Source organism: Alosa pseudoharengus, unplaced genomic scaffold (genome assembly GCF_046254945.1).
Source record: "Alosa pseudoharengus isolate Yale_2024_CS ecotype anadromous, Long Island Sound unplaced genomic scaffold, YU_APseudo_1.1 YU_APseudo_1.1_scf_20, whole genome shotgun sequence".
Lineage (NCBI taxonomy): Eukaryota > Metazoa > Chordata > Actinopteri > Clupeiformes > Clupeidae > Alosa > Alosa pseudoharengus.
The window spans coordinates 18,827,057-18,844,155 of NW_027468664.1; the positions used below are offsets into that span (position 1 = coordinate 18,827,057).

The 17,099-nt window shown below is 45.2% G+C and overlaps 1 protein-coding gene across 3 annotated transcripts in view; it reads right to left on the bottom strand.

The window, feature by feature from the left end:
- Positions 1 to 288: 288 nt before the first annotated feature.
- The window catches only part of nav3 (neuron navigator 3), a 172,833-nt gene continuing 156,022 nt past the window's right edge, over positions 289 to 17,099 (bottom strand). For 2 of the 3 annotated variants that reach the window (XM_076296784.1, XM_076296782.1), the window contains 14 exons: positions 16,833 to 16,856; positions 15,956 to 16,125; positions 14,019 to 14,172; positions 11,183 to 11,369; positions 9,641 to 9,738; positions 9,441 to 9,536; positions 8,973 to 9,141; positions 8,418 to 8,653; positions 7,909 to 8,063; positions 7,424 to 7,495; positions 6,727 to 6,923; positions 5,929 to 6,047; positions 4,954 to 5,157; positions 289 to 3,607 (listed from right to left, as the gene is read on the bottom strand). In XM_076296784.1, coding sequence (XP_076152899.1) covers positions 3,488 to 3,607; positions 4,954 to 5,157; positions 5,929 to 6,047; positions 6,727 to 6,923; positions 7,424 to 7,495; positions 7,909 to 8,063; positions 8,418 to 8,653; positions 8,973 to 9,141; positions 9,441 to 9,536; positions 9,641 to 9,738; positions 11,183 to 11,369; positions 14,019 to 14,172; positions 15,956 to 16,125; positions 16,833 to 16,856 — 2,001 coding nt within the window. In that variant the 3' untranslated portion in view covers positions 289 to 3,487. The remainder of the gene's footprint in view (positions 3,608 to 4,953; positions 5,158 to 5,928; positions 6,048 to 6,726; positions 6,924 to 7,423; positions 7,496 to 7,908; positions 8,064 to 8,417; positions 8,654 to 8,972; positions 9,142 to 9,440; positions 9,537 to 9,640; positions 9,739 to 11,182; positions 11,370 to 14,018; positions 14,173 to 15,955; positions 16,126 to 16,832; positions 16,857 to 17,099) is intronic. The other variant, XM_076296783.1, reaches the window with a different exon arrangement.

Here is a 17,099-nt window from a genome sequence, read left to right on the forward strand (position 1 = left end):
CTATGTGTGGAGATCATTCATTCACCATTGTTATCTCATTTTTGCATTTAGAAGCTTTTGCATCTGAACTCTTCATATCTTTCCTTTCTCAAAGTACACATAGTGATTAAGCAGACAGACCTACATGGCATCATTAAATAAGGAACCTTGAAGTGTAGTGAAACTTCTATTTCTGTGTACCTCTGTTGTGATTTAGAATAGCAACACTACTCCACTGATTTACTTTAATTGTGTTATGCATGTGTAGGAAATATTCATATCAGCAAATAAAATAAAATACAACAGGAATCTTTTAAGGTGACACCAAATACCATTTATTAGGGCTTTACAAAGACTACAAAATCCTCCAGATGATTTAAATTGTGGTCTCTTTATATTTACATGATATGTTACTTACAAATGTACAAAATATAAAACATTTAAGGACAAATGTTCCACCAAATAATAAAATCAAAGGAAATAAAATATTTTCATAGTACTAAATGCTATGTTCTCACCGAGATGTACTTGCAATAAAAAAGGAAGTCAATAGAATATAATGTTTAGTACCCACGGAAATCATCACAGGTTTAGGTGTGAAACGTTTTTTTTTTTTTTTTAGACAATTGGGCAGTCAAGACTGAGGTACATGATGTTTGACATTATTTAGCACAATTATAAAAGTCGTGTTTGCATTTGAGAGGATCTTTTATTTGGCAAACGGTTTAGCAGACAGACTTGTGGAGCACCGCTAATAATGACCAAATTCCAATAACAAAAAAACATTTGGAGACTGTGCCTATGGGACAAACAAGACCACTGGTTGTTGAGGACATTAACTGGTTGCTCTGGCGGCCTACCCGTTGAGCACCAAGAGAAGGATTGTCCTGAGGTTGTGTAACCGGCAATGAATGCTCTGAGGTTGGTTTTGATGGTCAATAGCACCCAATGTTTTCTGAGAATCCCTCTTTCAGTGATTAACGGCAGTAGGTTCAAGGTGAACCCTCCAAAAATGTCAAAGAAAATGGCAACAAAACCCAGAACCCAGCTACACGTGACATGTCATTTAAAGGGTAAAAAAAGAAACAATGTCACTGTTCTGTGTATGTCTGAGATTGTACCATAAGGACTTTGAAGGTAAACTAGTAAAGATGCATGAGAGTACTAGATTTTCTTTAGGTGTCTTGGCAAACTAGTTTTAGTTCTGAAAACAGTGAGTCATTTATCTGTTATTGAGCTCCGATAGGTTTACCATACGTTTATGGAGACACTACAAACACTTGTCTCTGTACACGTTGCAGCTTTGTAAAGGCAAAACAACCAGTCATCACAAGACATACAACAGTTTCTGACAATGTGTTGGTTTGCTTTTCTAATAATTCTTCTTTTTTTTCTCAGTTTGCAAAATACAATAATTCTCAGTAAGCAGAGTAGAACATCAACCTTGCAGATGTTTCTTGGATTAACTGTGCAAGACTTTTATTTACAAATACCCTACCCCGATAAACTGTGCAAAAACTATAATCCCACATAACTTTTTTTTTTTGAAAAATAAAAAAGGATAAATTAAATTAAAATGCTTTTTTTTCTCATTATTTTGATCCACATGCTTACATAGCATGTAGAAGTAAAGGTCAATTTCCTACTTACATATATAGCAAACTGAAAACAACATGCTTGTCAGGCTATCTCAATCACGAGGTTGGATTGTGCTCATGTTGGTTCAAGTGTTTCCCAGGTCAACTGGGTGACAAAATAAAAAATATCACATCTCTTCATGGCAAACTCTCAAAGTGGTCTACTCTACCTGTGTGTTCAATACGCACACATTCACTGAAAGGTTTCCGCCTTCCGATATGAAAAATAAAACTGAACGTGGCCTTTCACAAACTCAGAGACACTATTTGTGACTCCACCCTGAACTCAAGATAAAAAATACTTATTAAAAAAAGCATTGACAACTACATACAAGGTGTCATCAGATCCTCTTTGGATGGCATTTGAGAGACTCAAGGTCAGAAGAGCGCTTCAAATTTAATTCCGAGCTGAGCACATTTAAGGCAGCGAGAAAGCACCAGTTTTAGGTTTGTCCCCTTCTCGTTCTGTCCCTCAGGTGAAAGTAGGGATTTCTTACTTTCTCTCGTTTTTTTTGTTTCTCTTTCTTGACCCGCTCGAGCAGCAGACGGTTGATACAATAGCTGCTTGTTCAGGAGGTCAAGGACGATGAACCACAAAAAAGTGTGAAACGCGTGATTCAAGTGCATAAATGACTAACCAAACATACACATTGAGAACCAATGCTATGCGTTTTGCGTATGGTTTCCATATCCAACTGTATTTCACTGCACAGTCAAAAGCAAGGTAACAGGAAGTGGAGGTGGGTGGGGTGGAGAGGACATCCCCTCCGATTCTGAACCGGGGCAAGATTGTGACACACTAGGTCAAAAAAATGAATTTGCATTACATTGTCTTCTCAGATCATGACTTCTGACCCCTCCCCCACCCGATGCCATTGGTTGGCAGTGAATTGAGTGGCATGTTTTTTTTTCATTGTTGTTTGTTTGTGTGTTTTTGTTTGTTTGCTGTTGTTGTTTGTGTTTCAAAAGACCTTTGTTTCACAGTAGTAGTTCTACCACAGTCCCTCTTGTGCTTCCTTTGGCGATGCTGCTTGCTTGTGCGTGCGGCAAGTAAACCACACGTTTGAGCACAGCGCCAGTGTCGCGTGGCTCCTCGTAAATCACGTTTTTTTCGGGAGGGTGGTGTGTGTCGGCGGCGGCAGCGAACATGCATCCGAGTTGGAGTGTGTGTGAAGATCTCGGCAGAGATGGTGGCGGGGGGAGAAAGACTCGGCCCACTGTAAACATCAGTGTGAAACAGTATAAGCCTGCTGGACCACCACGGCAGTCACAGGAGCTCAGGAGGGGAAAAAAAACACCTGTTCAGCTCTAGCTCGCGACTACTGGGGCAAAGGTCCAAGCAATCACCCTCTAAGTGGCTGATGTTGCAGAGGTTTGGAGCAGCCGATGACGTGTGTGTATATGTAATTGTGTGTGTGTGTGTGTGTGTGTGTGTGTGTGTGTGTCAGCATGTGTGTCATGCTCAGGCCACAGAGGAAAAGAAAGAGAAACTGTGTGTGATCCTTAGACTTAGCTGATCTACACTCCTGCCATACAAACAACTGACGACATGTCATTGGTGGACACAACAACGCCCTCCTACTCCTCATACACACACACACACACACACACACACTGTCTCACACACGCGCACACACACGCTCAACACATACAATCAGAGCTTTCTTCCCTGGCATGGGGGGACAGCTAACAGAAATGTTGGGCTAGGGCGGTTTGGGCCAGAGTGCAGGTCAGTCCAGCTCAGCTCTGAGGCATCCCAGGGGCAGCTGCCCAGCTCTCTCTCTCTCTCTCTCTCCCTCGGTCATCTCTCTCTCTCTCTCTCTCTCTCTCTGACTGGACGCATCCTCGTCTCCTGTGGGCTTTCCAGTAGTCTACAGCGCCGACTCCAGCGATGAGTCCAGGAGGTCGTCATGGTGACTGGCGCTGTCGCTGTCACAGCTCTGTGCGCTTGAGTAGTTGGCGGCCTCCTGCAGTCTCATGAGCATGTTCATCTGAAATGTTGATACACACACACACACACACACACACACACACACACACACACACACACACACACACACACACACACACAGTTAATACACACTCAGCTCAAACTGTTCTCCTGGAGGAGTGGAATCTGACAGGATAACAACATATTCCAGAAATAAAACTCAATGGAGCCAATAAAGCTCAATGGACCATATGTGCAAAAGAGAGAAAAGTACATTTAACATAATATACATCTCAACTCGGCTATAATAGCCAAAAGTACACTTTTAGAAAAATGTATAGACTTAAGGGTGGACAAGACCACAATTATATCAGTTGAAGCCTCATCACTTTGTATTTATCACTTGCCCATTCAATTTAGCTTGCTGCAAACAGGATTCGTCTGTAGCTGATTTCCCTATTGTAATTCCCCATCTAATCACGTCACATTCCCCTTACAAATCAGTCGGGTGACAGAAAGCTTTTCAGAAATGGCCTCTGTGCTGTTGGTGGTTTGCATGGCTGTCTACTGCGGCTCAGCCTCCCTGTGGTTGGGATACAGAGAGAGCAGAGAGAAGCCCACGGACTACAAAGTCCATTCCTTTTCACCTCCTGCTACCGCAGAGGAATTGGAGTCGGCCAAATAATGAGGATAGGTCCAGGATAGCGTTTGTTTGTTGTTTGTTGATGTTTTTCAACCCTCTATTCCTTGGCTCTTTGTGTCAACAGTGGGAGACCTCCTGCTGACAGGCCATCAATTAAAGCCCATTAGAGATGGACAGATCGGCCCAGAGCCGGCACTTCTGGATGAAACAAGGAAAGAGGATCTTTGTTTTTAAAATCCGTGGATGAAATGAATTGCAAACCAGCAGGAGGACAGGATCAGAAATCTCACTTGGTGGTGGTGTTTACGCTTGTTTATAGTTGTTTACGCCTGAGGGTATTTGTTTATTTTCTTGTGAGGGAAAATATATTATGTGGCCTATTTGGTGTCCACACTGAGATGAAATACTCTGGCATTTGCGGATAGAAAAACACTAGGCCTCTGAAAGTGAAAAACAACAACTCCCTATCATTCTGTGCTAAGCATATAAATTTGAAAATTGATTCATGTCCTGTTTGTCTTGATATGATTACATTTCTCTATGGGCTTTGCATTGTTAAGCACCTTGTCTTGCAACACTGCACAAAAATGCGCTATTTAAATAAAGATTGATTCGATTTGACTTTGATCTGGGTTTGCATAATATCCACATCAAATAGCTCAGTGCAACGATGGCACACGGATACACGGATGCAACTTCTTGAATTTTGTCCTCAACAATTCCAAGAGATGCAATAAAAGTGCGGTGCATATCCGATTCCTCACCAGGGGGTCCCCCTCGGTGTCGCTCTGGGAGACCTGCTTGGAGGACGCGCCCTCCTTGGAGGAGGTGTAGCCATCGTAGCCCACGTCCTCTGGACGCAGCTGCAGCAGGGACTGGCAGTCGTGCTGCATGGACGCCGAGCTCCAGGGATACGTGTCGTTCACCCACTTGGTCGGGTCCTCCCACGCCGCCCGCTTCCCGTACAGCTGGGGTGAGACGGACGGAAGATAACGCTCTGGTCAGCCATTACACACCAGCAAGCTAGTTAAGCATTCAAGCTCATTCATGATCATTTCAATATAGGCATGCGTACATGCAGACAGGGCAGCTAAACTTAGTCTCAAAGACAACAGTGTGACACATTTGACTGGGAAAGCGCATTTGAACACTAATGGCTAAGCAGCACAATCATGTTGAAGAATTTAAAACGGATTTGACTACCTGATAAAACACATCAAAGGAAGAGTTGATACTAACTGGAGACATACTGCATATCTGACATAGCTTTATGTATTTTTGGGCATTACCATTACTCAATCAATCAATAAGCAATTAAACACATTACTGTCGCATGAGTAAGTACACTTACATTTGCCAAAGGCACTTTTAAGATACATGCAGTACTCTCTCCATCATTACACAGCATGTCTCTGTTTTGATAATCACTTTAATGACCCTGACTTGATTGCGCAATGCTGGGCTCCAGTCCTGTAAGGCAGGGATCACATTGACCAGCGGCAAGTGGCAGGTTTCCTATTGTTCTCTATCGTTTGGCTTTGAACAAGCTGAGCGTTGAACTTGGTTTAGCTTTCAAAGCACAACGCGAGCATATTCAATTGTTAGTTAAGGCAAACCGTTTGTGTTACCATAGGAACAAGATTGAACTTATTATGGTCTGAGCGTTGCATTACCGCTGCCTCTTGCCGCTGGCCAATGTGATCCCCGCCTAACTCCCAGGGACCTGCTAGATCACCTACCTGGAGTCCCTCCCTTACAGCCTCCAGCAGGTAGGGCACCAGGGAGTAGTTCCACAGGTCAGTGAACCACACCCGCGAGCCGTCCACATCCATGGGGCAGGACAGGAACAGACGTGGGCCTGATGAAAATAAATCACATCACATTACACACAGAGCGATTTGTTTAAGGGTGGTATTTGTAATAGTGTCAAAAATGGAATTGAAGAATGTAGGATTTAGACTTTAGGTTCCCGTGAAAGAGTGTTTTTAATGCATCTGAAAGCAGAGATTGACTGATGTCAATCAGCCGTGGCCTACTGGTTAGCGCTTCGGACTTGTAACTGGAGGGTTGCCGGTTCGAGCCCCGACCAGTAGGCACGGCTGAAGTGCCCTTGAGCAAGGCACCTAACCCCTCACTGCTCCCCTAGCGCCGCTGTTGCAAGCAGCTCACTGCGCCAGGATTAGTGTGTGCTTCACCTCACTGTGTGTTCACTGTGTGCTGAGTATGTTTCACTAATTAACAGATTGGAATAAATGCAGAGACCAAATTTCCCTCACAGGATCAAAATAGGTATATATACAAATACTTATATAATGCTAGTCCGTTTTGAGTTTTTTGACAAACCAGATAAAATAACAGAAAATGCACTGAGCAGGATGATACATAATTTATAATATATATTATCCAACAGATGGATCGCAAGAACACCTTGGATATATATAACCTGAGTATGTGTGTTTGTGTGTGTGTGTGTGTGTGTGTGTGTGTGTGTGTGTGTGTGTGTGTGTGTGTGTGTGTGTGTGGGTTTATAATCTCACCGATGGTGACATCAGAGGAGCTGTGTGCTTCAAGGAAGCTGTTTAGGTGATGCCAGGTCTTGGGAATCCAGTCGATGATCTTGATGAGGTCATTGCTGCGCATGTTCTTGCCGATCTCAGTCTCGATGAGCTTCCTCCTCAGGAAGCGGCCCAGAAAGCCTTTCACCGGCTCAGTGTGGTTGGCACACAGCACCCACCTGCACACCATGGGCACACCGTTCATGTGGGCATGCCAATTTGAGTACAAACTAGACAGATGTATTTGTAGGTAGCTTTACTGGTGCAGGTAGCTACACTCATTATATATTCCTTTCAAAACCATCCTAGGTCTTTGGGTTATTTTCTGTTGACCCAGTGGGCAAGTTGGACACCTGCTCTGAATGACAAATTAGCTATACTTTTATTTGCTATTGTGAGATATTTCAACAAACTGTTAAAATTAAGCAAATGCATTCAGTTTCTTAGTAACTCCTGTAATATACTTGTCCGAGGGTATTTTCTTTTTCTCCCAAATCAAGTTGTGTGTACTACCATCAACGAGTTCCCCCTTGTGGTAGAACACTGTCATTGCAAATACTACATGTGCACTACAGTCTCTATTTCAGCTTTTTAAATTATGTTTATCTACAGCTGGTTTTAGTTATGTTACTGAGACAACCCATATTACTATCACAAACTATTAAATTAAATCCTGTACCTAAAGTTGTGATGAAGTTCCAGATTGGGAGACGAAGACACACCCTGATTCATGGTTCCAATAACATAGGGGCTGTAAGAAACACATAAAAAGAGAGAGGGAGGGAGGGAGGAGGAGAGAGAGAGAGAGAGAGAGGGGAGAGGGAGAGAGAAAGGGATGGAGTGAGAGAGGGAGGGAAGAGACAGAGAGAGAGAAAGAGAATTAGACATGTCACATGTAACATTGTCAACAAAATTAAACAGTACATTACCCCCTGAGTGCAATCACACCCACTAACACACTAAATGGTTTCTCTTTGCTATACTTAACATACAAAATGCATTAACTTATCACTTGTTTATGGTTCCGTTTAATGAAGTTTTTAACACATATCATCAAACACAACATCACAGCCATCATCATCATTATAATCATTATATGCACCAGCAGAGTGCACAGCTCATGCCAGCATCCCCAGCGGAGCATGTAAGGAGGGCCTCTCTCACCATGTGTGGTACTTGCAGTTGAGGAAGCCGTTGAAGATGTCGCTGAGGGAGCCGATGTGGTGCAGGTTGTCCAGGATGACCACGGTGGGCAGTTCCATGTCTGTCTCCTCCAAGTTGCACTGCTCCGCCAGCGTGCACAGGTACTGCCTCAAGTCCTGGGAACATGAACATGCACACGCACGCACACACACCCACGCACGCATGCGCGCACACACAGACACACACACACACAGACACACACATACACATACACACACACACTTATAAACAATCTGTTCTAGTTCACAACAAGACATGAAACCATTGTGCAATTGAGAATTCTGACTGCGGTATCCAATGTTGTGACATACTGTAGCAGTCATAGATCAAAGCGCTACATAGACAAAGAAAAGAAACCCTAGCCAAACTGTAATGATTAAATAATACACTTACAAACCCAATTAACACACAGCACTGAACCCTTAACAAACACCATATAAAAAAACCTTTCATCTCAACTTTCTCCGTACCTTGCTGGACTTCTGGTCCACGTTGAAACTGGCCACGGTGGTCTCGGACACCTCCATGCCTGACTGTGTGACGATGAACTCAGCCAGCTTGCTGGCCAGGAAGGACTTGCCGGTGCCGCTGGGGCCGGACAGGATGATGCGCCGGTGCTCCATCAGCAGGTTCAGGTAGCGCTGGATGATAGGCTTGGGGATGAGCGTGTCAAACACCAGCCCGTCGATGCTGTTCTCCTTCATGCCTGCAGGGGGCAGACAATGAAAGAGGAGAGGAGAGGAAAAGAGACACTTTTCATGAAATGAGAAGAAGAGGCAGCTTCAAGAGGAGATGGGAGCAGGACGGACTGCCTGGGAGATTTTATGATCTCAGTGAAAATATTTTTTGTTTCACATCTACAGTCTCAAAAGATTACATAAATGATATCATCACAACAAAGATAAAAAGCAAAGCAACAAAAACAACAAAAGCTCACGTAAACTGAGCCACAAACAAAATAAAAACCCAAACGTGGTTGTCGGTCAGCAAGGGATGACTAGCGCTCCCCGACGGGGCCGCCTCACCTTTGAGGTTGACGGTGATGACGTTGTTGTCGCCCACCAGGTACCCACAGGGGAGCAGCTCGGGCACCTCTGAGGCCTGGCCTCGCACCACGTCGCCCATCCGGTAGCACATGATGCTCTCTGAGGTCAGTCCCAGGCTGGTCGCGGGGTCCACGCGGAACACATACTCCTGGGAACGCAAGCAGGAGACAGCCACCTTGTCAAAACTGACACTGCATTCATTCCTTAAGTAATATCAGTGAATTGTTTATCATCAATGCTCTGTGAGCTTCAGCATGTTAAAGATATTCAATTTAATTTACATGGTGCTCAAGGGCCCAGACTGAAACATACATACTGTATTGTCGATAAAGACATTTGTAAATACTACAAGTTATGCTTTTCTAGACAGTTTATGCTTTACTCCCACAATTGTTTGGCTGCCATTCTATTCAGTATTTAACATTCTTACTGTGAAGAGTGACTGACCTTGAACAGGCGTCGTATCACACCATCGAGCACATCCCATTTAGTCTTCCCGCTCACGCCGATGGAACCAATGAGGTACTCCTGACTCTGAGAGCCCTACCAATGTAAAGCATAGAAAATAGTTACGTATAGTTCATCCTGCAGGACATAATGACCATTGGCACTGAAACTTGAATATCAAATCGGTATTTCAAGATCACCTTCGTCTTGTTGGAGCCACTGTGGATCGTCACCACTATTCTGACACTTCGGCCCTCTTTGCGAAGGTTCCCTTCATAGCCGTCATCCAACAGAATATCTGCAGAAAAAAACAACAACCCCACACACACACACAATTTTTTGGCTCACAAAGGGGAAACTTCAAAGGCAGCCTGATGGCTAATGAGTCATACAGTCCCTGAGTACCTCAAGTCCTCAACTCTCCATTATACACGTCTTCAGAACTAATGTACAAGGGCAAACGGTTCCGTGAGCAAAATGGCATGACTCAATTTGATATGAGCGGCGTGCAAGTTAAGACTTATTGTTTATCTGTCGGCGCAAGGCAGTGCTTTGAGGCTCCAAAACGCACTTTGAATTGTTCACATAACTCAGGAAAGCTTGCCGCTTTGATGCTGCTTTTTACACTGAGCTGACTGCAAAAGAGTGAAGGATGAAGGAGAGAGAAGAGAGGGATAAAGTAAGAAGAAAAGAAGCAGAAAAAAAAAAGATCAAGGGTGAGTTTGGGGGGAGGGGTTTGAAAAGTGGGGGAACCAGAGACTCGGAGAGAGAAGAGAAAGAATGAAATGAACAAGTGTGAGAGGACAAGTGAGTAAGGTGCTTTGTATTCGGGGTGGCTTGTTGGCGCGTGGCCTCTGCGGCGGGGCGATAACGTCCCTCTGCCACTCGTCTTCCCACGCACTGCTGCGTGCCGCTCATCCCTCCATCAATTAAGCCCCAGCTCTGGTGCCCGCCGAGAGAGAGGAGGGAGAGAGAGGAGGGAGAGAGAGAGAGAGAGAGAGAGAGAGAGAGGGAGAGAAAGGAGAGAGAGAGAGAAATGGCCCCGCTCCCTCCTCTTTAATTAACGGGCAGGGAGAGGCAGAGCGAGGGGGCCGTTAAGAGAGCCACGTGCGGTTGAGAGGCTTTTTTTTCGGCAATGGCCGTTGTGTTGCACGGCCGGCTGCCCACAAAAATCCCCATTTCACTCTTCACTGCCTCCATTCTGCCCCAGCTGTGCACCGCGGTCAAACGGCCTTTTAAGCGACAGAAACTTTGGAATAATTGGAATAGTAATCAATACTAATGTTGGAGGAGGAAAGTGGACAAGCTCTGGAGAGAGTGGACCGTAACCTTTGGTACTTTCCGATTGTCCGGAAGAGGATTGTATGAGAATGCCTGAACTTTTGTCGACAAGCATGTTACATAATGAGCACCTGGCAATAATGGCGAACGGTGACATATTCTTTTACCCACTTTTAATGACAGAACCATGAGAACCATTACTTAATATAGGCCTGAAAGTATGATGCAACCACAGGGTAATGAATGCTGCAGTTTTCTTGAGGCAGTTTGGGCCAATTAAGTTAATTCTTGAATCAATTAAAATTTGTAGTGTAATTAAAGAGACTTTAACTCCCTCAGAGGTCCCCTTTCCTTCACCAAGGACCTCTTGTCTAGAGCCTGTGATCACTCTCTGAGGAGCCAGTCATGATATCTTTGTGAGATCCTGCCGACGACGGCAGACTTGTGGCCCTACCACTCACCAGACATGATGGTGTCTGTGATGTTGAGGTTGTTGAGGGAGAGGCCCAGGGACTGGCGCGAGGATGAGGATGAGGTGCTGGATGTCTCGGAGGGGGGCCGGGCCGTCTTGGCTGGGGTAGCCTGCGGGGTGGAGTTCCCGCTGGACTTCAGGCGGTCGTTCTCTGCCTTGAGAAGCTCAATTTCGTTCTGGGAGATGGGAGGGGAGAGGGTGGGGGGAGGGGAGGGGAGAGAAGAACATTGTCGGTGATGCATGTCTCTAAGCTTAACAAGTGTGGACAGATCATGTGAATCTACAGGGGACAAGACTCAGCTGATGGCAAAGAAAGTGCAGAGAGAAAAGTTTGTGTTAAAGTGAACAAAAAAACAGTGTACAACATGCCCTTGAGCTTGCGGAATAACCATGGTCATTACAGCTGGCACAGTATTCTTTCAGATGCTCTTGATGTGGCAGTGGCTGTCCAAAAGATATTTGTTGACTGTCATGTAACTAGCTTGCCTTTTGTGTACAGTAGAATTGAACACAGCTATGCTGTTACAAGTTTTGGGTTTGCACTTTGATCTACATTTGGTATGGCAAATGAAACATTCATAACAAAAGCTGATTTGTTGCAATCTGACAAACACATGCATCTCCCTCTGCCTGCCTGATCTTCACATGCAAACCTCAGTGGCTGTAATCAGATTACAGGAAAAAAGAGTTAAAGAAACTCAAACAGAAAAAAAAACCCTCATTCCACGGGGAGGTAAGCAGATTTGGGCTGAGAAAGAAAGTTCATTTTCACTCTGCCAAAAGTTCTTTCTTTCGCTTGTGCATTGTTGTCTGAAGGAGCAGTATTACTCCTGCACGGAGTGTCGGCTTGCTTTTAATCTTCATCGGTAATCTCTGCACACGGAGAAGATGAAAAAGCGGCCATATTCATAGTCAAGTCATATTACACAAGAGAGATCTGAGAGTTGGGGATCAGTCCATTCACAAGTTGTTGTTCTATCAGACTACTTAGTGCTTGTCACAGGCGGTCAATGCTTAGCTGACTTAAATGAGATTTTGTCGCTGTGACAACAAAGCGAATGCTGCATTCAGACAACTTCTCGTTCACCTTTTCACCCTCCATCTCTTTCTCACTTTCTCACTGTATTCTTTCACTTCATCTGTGTTCCTCTTTATTTTCATTTCTTTCCCTTTCCCATGTCTTCCTTTCTGTGGCTCCCCTCCTCTCTCTCTCTCTCTCTCTCTCTCTCTCTCTCTCTCACTCTTTTGCTCTCAATTTTTCCATGTTCTGTTACTGCTGGTTTGACAGTTCAGCTGACAACCTTTCGTGTGAGAGGAGGCATCTCAGGACAAGCTCTCTGCCCACGGGGCAGTCAGAGGTGTTTGTCTCGCCTGTGTGGCTCCACTGGGAGTTTGAGATCACCGCTAGCAACAACCACCTGACCCTTCGGTCACCTTGACAGCACACTGCAAATCTGCTCCACCCCCACCCCCCCACCCCCCCCCACTGCATATTGCATTAGTTCCATAGGCTGACAGCGTCACGGTTGGCTGCCCAGAGGGTGGCCCACCTAAGCTGCAGTCCCAGATTGGACATGGTGGCCCCACACACCAGTCAGTCACACCAGCCCTCTGGGGGGAGTCTAGCAACACTGGCAGGCTTTGGCCTTTTAATGGTCTGCTCGCTGGAGATTGGACTCCAGCTCCACTGCTATCTCAACACTCTCTGATCACAGACAGCACTCTCATTAACTCCCACTTAAAGCTCCCATTGCAAAATCACTGATTGATTAACAGAATAATACATGGCATTTATAATAGATGTATTTCCTTGCTCAGTCATTTTCAAAGAGGTTTGAGAGATAGAAACAACCCCATACCCTATAGGAAATCTTGAAACTAATGCATAGCTTTCATGCCATATGTTAGAAGTCAGTTTTATTTTATTTTCTGTGGTGTTTTGATTCTCCAGTGTTTTGATGAAACTTATTAAACTCAGGAATAGCGTGTGACTATGGGAACAACAGTATGTTATTAGACTTCTATCTGCTTTATGAGTCTTGGGACCTAGATGAGACAGGACATCTGATTAAAGCCCAGATACCATTCCCTGCAGTCTGCGGAGTCCTTCTTTATTAAACCCACAAACTGTATTCACATCATCTCTGAAGGGTCACGTCAGCTTTATTGAGTTGTCTGGTTTCATTTTCATAGTATGAAATGATGTGTATGAGTCTGCATGAATATGATTTCTCATGTGTGCATACAGTACACAGCATATATAACGGATATGTGAATCTGGTCATACACTGTGGTTCTCTCTCTCTCTCTCTGTATATATGTGTATGTATTTGTGTGTGCGTGCATGCACCTGCATGTCTGCACGTGTGTGTATGTGCGTGCACCTTACATACAAGTGTTTGTGTGCCTGCATATGTGATGTGTGTACGGTATGTTCATACGAGTGTGTGTGTGTGCCTGCATGTGTGTGTGTCTGCAGGTGTGTGTGTGTGTGTGTGTGTGTGTGTGTGTGTGTGTGTGTGTGTGTGTGTGTGTGTGTCTGTGTGTGTGTGTGTGTACATGTATGCTCATACAAGAGTGTGTGTGTGTGTGTGCCTGCACGTGTGTGTGTGTGTGTGTGTGTGTGTGTGTGTACAGGCATGTACATGCATTGTGTGTGTGTGTGTGTGTGTGTGTGTGTGTGTGTGTGTACATGTATGCTCATACAAGAGTGTGTGTGTGTGTGCCTGCATGTGTGTGTGTGTGTGTATGTGTGTGTGTGTGTGTGTGTGTCCAGGCATGTACATGCGTTGTGTGTGTGTGTGTTTGTGTGTGTGCCTGCTCACCTGCATGCGGTTCATGGCCTCCCGGATCTGGTCCAGGTGGTGTGCGGAGCTGAGGGCCTCCAGGCGGATGTCGGTCAGCTTGAGCTCCTTCTCCCTCAGCTCGTTCTTCAGCTGCAGGATGATCTCGGCCTCCGCCTCTGTGCACTCGCACAGCCTGCCCAGGGCACACGCCACAGAGAGAGGGGGAGAAGGGGGGGAGGCGGAGAGGTCACGCGGGGGAGGTCACACAGGTGCGGAGAGTTACCCACAATGCAACGGGAGAGACACCGCTTGTGCACACACACCGGAGAGAAGACGTTGGAGGAATTAGGGCATCGTTTGCAGAGATCATGTAATATGAAACACAAGGCATACACATGGCAGGGGAGTAAAGATACTTAAAGGAGAGGGCACAGCATTTTTCATTTCCTAACTAACGAGCCAGAGACACAGACACACACACACACACAAAACTGCAAACCAATAAAATCCACTGTGACTTGCGTAAAATCGCCCACAATGTCTTAATTTCCAGGCAATAGCACAACCCCACGCTCTAGCCTGGAGACGCCCGAGAATTGACTTTCAGACCCTGCGCACACGGCATCATCTCCTCTACACAGGCAGCTGTGGGGCACTGCTGCGAGACCCTGTCAGGGCCTCTTTTTCTTCTGAGACACGTTGAGACGAGCCCAAAGCTCTTGCTGACCCACACACCACGGATGTTAAAACCCACCACGCCTGTCACTGCCGGCTAACAGAAAGGATGTCTCTTTTTTTCCCCCGCAGCTGAAGGGGAGAGAGAGAGCACTCCTTGTCCGTGTTAGGAGGGGTAAAACCCACACGTTCCACAGATGAGCTAAGCGGGAATGCTTTAAGCTAAGGCTATGACCGCTCTCTGAAAGGAGACTTGAGTTAATTAAGCCACACAATAATGTCCACTTAGTCATTTAGGAGATGTTTTCATCCACACTGGCTTTAAAGTGGCGTTGAGACAGGGATTATCTGTGTTTTTTTCTAAGAAAAATGTTCTTCAAATTGAACTTGCAACCCTAGCATCACTAACCGAGGCTAACTTTGGCTTGTTGTTGATCCAGTGCACCAAAAAGGAATACATTGAGTTTGCTTTTTTGTGTCAGCTGTTACAAGCTGTTCCCTGCTGTTTTTAATGACATTTGAGCTTGTCTGATGTTGTATTTTTGTTTGTGTTTTGATGGTATTAGGAGATGCAGATGAAAACACGCCAACCGCAAGCGCAAACTCTCTCCCAGCATGCTACCCCATGGTTACCGAGACCGATGCTTGTAGACCACATGGCCGTTTTGCCTTTTCTTTGGAATCCAAAGTGGGGAGGACTTGCTATCACAAAAACACTTGCTACAGATAGACAGACACACAGACATGGGATAAGGATGAAATGATCAAAGGCATGTTATAGAAGAAGGAAAACAAATAAAAAAGCAACAAGAGACAAATTCAGTTAAAAGAAGCAGAAAGGAAGGCTTGTCTAATTAAGAAAGGTCTTCACTAAAAAAAGAAAACAATGTTCTCCGAAGTGCTTTGTACATCACATGTGTATTTCCAACATGAATATTTCAGTGTGTTCATGAAAGGTTTAAACGGAATAGCACTTAAGTATTAGCATAGGTACTGCATGTGGTTGGTGCGTGCATGTATGTCTATGTGTATACAGTATGCAGACATGTGTATGTTAACATATAAGCATTAAGAATGTATTAATTGCATAAAGAATTCACCTTTGTCTTGCAGTGGGAGTGTGTGTGTGTGTGTGTGTGTGTGTGTGTGTGTGTGTGTGTGTGTGTGTGTGTGTGTGTGTGTGTGTGTGTGTGTGTGAGTGTTTGTGTATTCTATGGATGACTGTGTGTGTGTGTGTGTTTGTGCATTCTATGGATGACTGTGTGTGTGTGTGTGTGTGTGTGTGGTGATCAGGCACTCACTCTGTGGTGGACGGGGATGCCCGGAGCGCCTGTATGCTGCCCTGTCTGTTGGCATGCTGAAGCTTGGGAGAAGATGGCAGGGAGGAGTCCGTCATCTCCTCGATGTCGTCTTGCGACTGCATCTTGCTGGTCTTCTTCTTGCTGAATGCCTGCTTGAAGGAGCTCCGCAACTGCAGGCACATTAAAAAAAACAACACAATCCACACATCAAACTCACCCTTTTCTGAAAGCCTATCCCCCTTTCTTTTAACTGACATTTCTCCTCTGGGTAACTGTCTACCAGGGGCAGGTCCAAACATCGACCTCAGGTCAGTACGAGGAGAAAGAATCAATTGAGAGAGAAAAGGAGGGTAAGGGTGAAGTAGCTGATCCAAACAGGGGCCATTCCGTGTAGGAAAGAAAGGAGCTTGAAGGAGTTCACAGATTGATTATTGTCGGTCCTTTGCCAAGGACTGTGTTTTTTAAGTGTAAACATAGCAGATGATAAATAAGGAAGCTGTGAGAGTTTGGGCCTCCAGTAAGGTTGTATGTGTTTTTGTTTTTGTTTTGACCTGTGCTTCTGTCTGTCTGTCTGTCTGTTTGTTTGTTTGTTTGTTTGTTTGTTTTTCTTCTCAGGGAAATCACAGTGGACATGAGCTGCCAATCACAGGAAGAGACAGGAAGAGAAGAGAAAGAGAAAAAGACTGTTGCCATGCAGATGCCTCTGGGGGGGAAAACGATGCTTGAGAGAAGAGGAGAAAGAGAGGGAGGAAGAAGAAAAGGGAAGGAGGGGTGATCTGTAGAGGTGGAATGAGAGGAGAAGAAGGTTGAAAAGGGAAAGAGGAGAGGGGGGCATCCAGAGAGAGGAGCGCTGGTGGCGTGTATTGGAAACACTGACCTGGGCAGGGATGGAATCAGCCACCTGAAGACAAAACACATCTGACCGTTACGAACAAGCCTCGTCCAGGTAGCACAGCACGCTTCAACACTCATTAAGGCACGGTGACCGCATGCCTGATTCACCCGCCGAACACATCCCTACCAGCCCACCTGCCACTCTTCCACACCTTCTCTTCATTTTACACACCGAGTCAAACACAGTCATTAAAATGCCAGTATATACAGTCAGCACACAAGGATGACTGGATATTAAGATTCCAATTTT